A 1,418-nucleotide genomic window follows, 5' to 3' on the forward strand; every position below is an offset into this window, starting at 1 on the left:
GGGGGAGGAGTCAGTTCCATGTAAAAAAGGCGTGTCAGGGGGAGGAGTCAGTTCCATGTAAAAAAGGCGTGTCAGGGGGAGGAGTCAGTTGCATGTAAAAAAGGCGTGTCAGGGGGAGGAGTCAGTTCCATGTAAAAAAAGGCGTGTCAGGGGGAGGAGTCAGTTCCATGTAAAAAAAAGCGTGTCGAGGAAGGAGTCAGTTCCATGTAAAAAAGGCGTGTCAGGGGGAGGAGTCATTTCCATGTAAAAAGGCGTGTCAGGGGGAGGAGTCAGTTCCATGTAAAAAGGCGTGTCGGGGGGAGGAGTCAGTTCCATGTAAAAAAGGCGTGTCGGGGGAGGAGTCAGTTTGTAGTTGTTTTCATTTAAATATTTTAGTAAAAAAACATGAATATTTGTACTTCCCCTGATCTTTAAGTTGCTTTACATGTCCTGGTTCTGGTTCTTGTCCTGGTTCTGGTCTTGATCCAAGATAAAAGACTGTTACTTCAGCCCATATATTTTACTTTTCCTAAACGTTTCAGAGACGATGAATAAGAAACAGACAGAAAACTGAAATATTTAATGGTTTAAGAACAAGTTGTTGATCACAGACATAAAATCTGGAGGAACTGGTCTGTGCAGGTAAACCTAGTCCACTTCCTGTATCCAGGTCTCTGTGATTCAGAACAGGTGGGGTCCAGTCTGATCTACAGGTCTTAGATCAAAATGTGTGGCTCAAGGACTGTTTCTCATTTTTTATGATCCAGTCTGAGTTTTAATCCGTGGTCCTGGTTCATCATGTCAGACCCCCAGTAGGATCCCAGAGAACTGTGAGTCCTTTAGGATGCTGATAGACGAGCCGGTGGAGTTGTCCACAAACAACGAAACATACTCTCCAACCTGGACACAGACAGAAGCTTCAGGTCCTGAAACTGAGACAAGAAACTGCATCTTTGTAGGAGAGATTTAAGTTGGAAGATAAAAACTGGTCCTTAATTCAGCTCATCTTTAGGTCTGATGTCTATCAGATAGAGGTCTACGTCTGGCTGATCTACAGCAGGTCTACATCTGATCTACAGGAGGTCTACAGCAGGTCTACATYTGATCTACAGGAGGTCTACAGCAGGTCTACATCTGATCTACAGGAGGTCTACAGCTGGTCTACAGGAGGTCTACATCTGATCTAAAGGAGGTCTACAGCTGGTCTACAGCAGGACTACATCTGATCTACAGGAGGTCTACAACTGGTCTACAGGAGGTCTACATCTGATTTAAAGGAGGTCTACATCTGATCTACAGGAGGTCTACAGCAGGTCTACATCTGATCTACAGGAGGTCTACAGCAGGTCTACATCTGATCTACAGGAGGTCTACAGCTGGTCTACAGGAGGTCTACATCTGATCTACAGGAGGTCTACAGCTGGTCTACAGGAGGTCTA

General features: G+C 45.1%; 1 protein-coding gene across 1 annotated transcript; it reads right to left on the reverse strand.

Annotated features, from left to right (window-relative positions):
- Positions 1-544: 544 nt before the first annotated feature.
- On the reverse strand, positions 545-879 carry si:ch1073-184j22.1 (adipolin; the record flags this gene model as incomplete). Its single annotated transcript, XM_014034681.1, is given in 1 exon segment — positions 545-879. A coding segment is annotated over 1 exon segment (99 nt), but the record flags the coding sequence as incomplete, so codon positions are not given.
- Positions 880-1,418: the final 539 nt, after the last annotated feature.

Source organism: Austrofundulus limnaeus, unplaced genomic scaffold (genome assembly GCF_001266775.1).
Source record: "Austrofundulus limnaeus strain Quisiro unplaced genomic scaffold, Austrofundulus_limnaeus-1.0 Scaffold2230, whole genome shotgun sequence".
Lineage (NCBI taxonomy): Eukaryota > Metazoa > Chordata > Actinopteri > Cyprinodontiformes > Rivulidae > Austrofundulus > Austrofundulus limnaeus.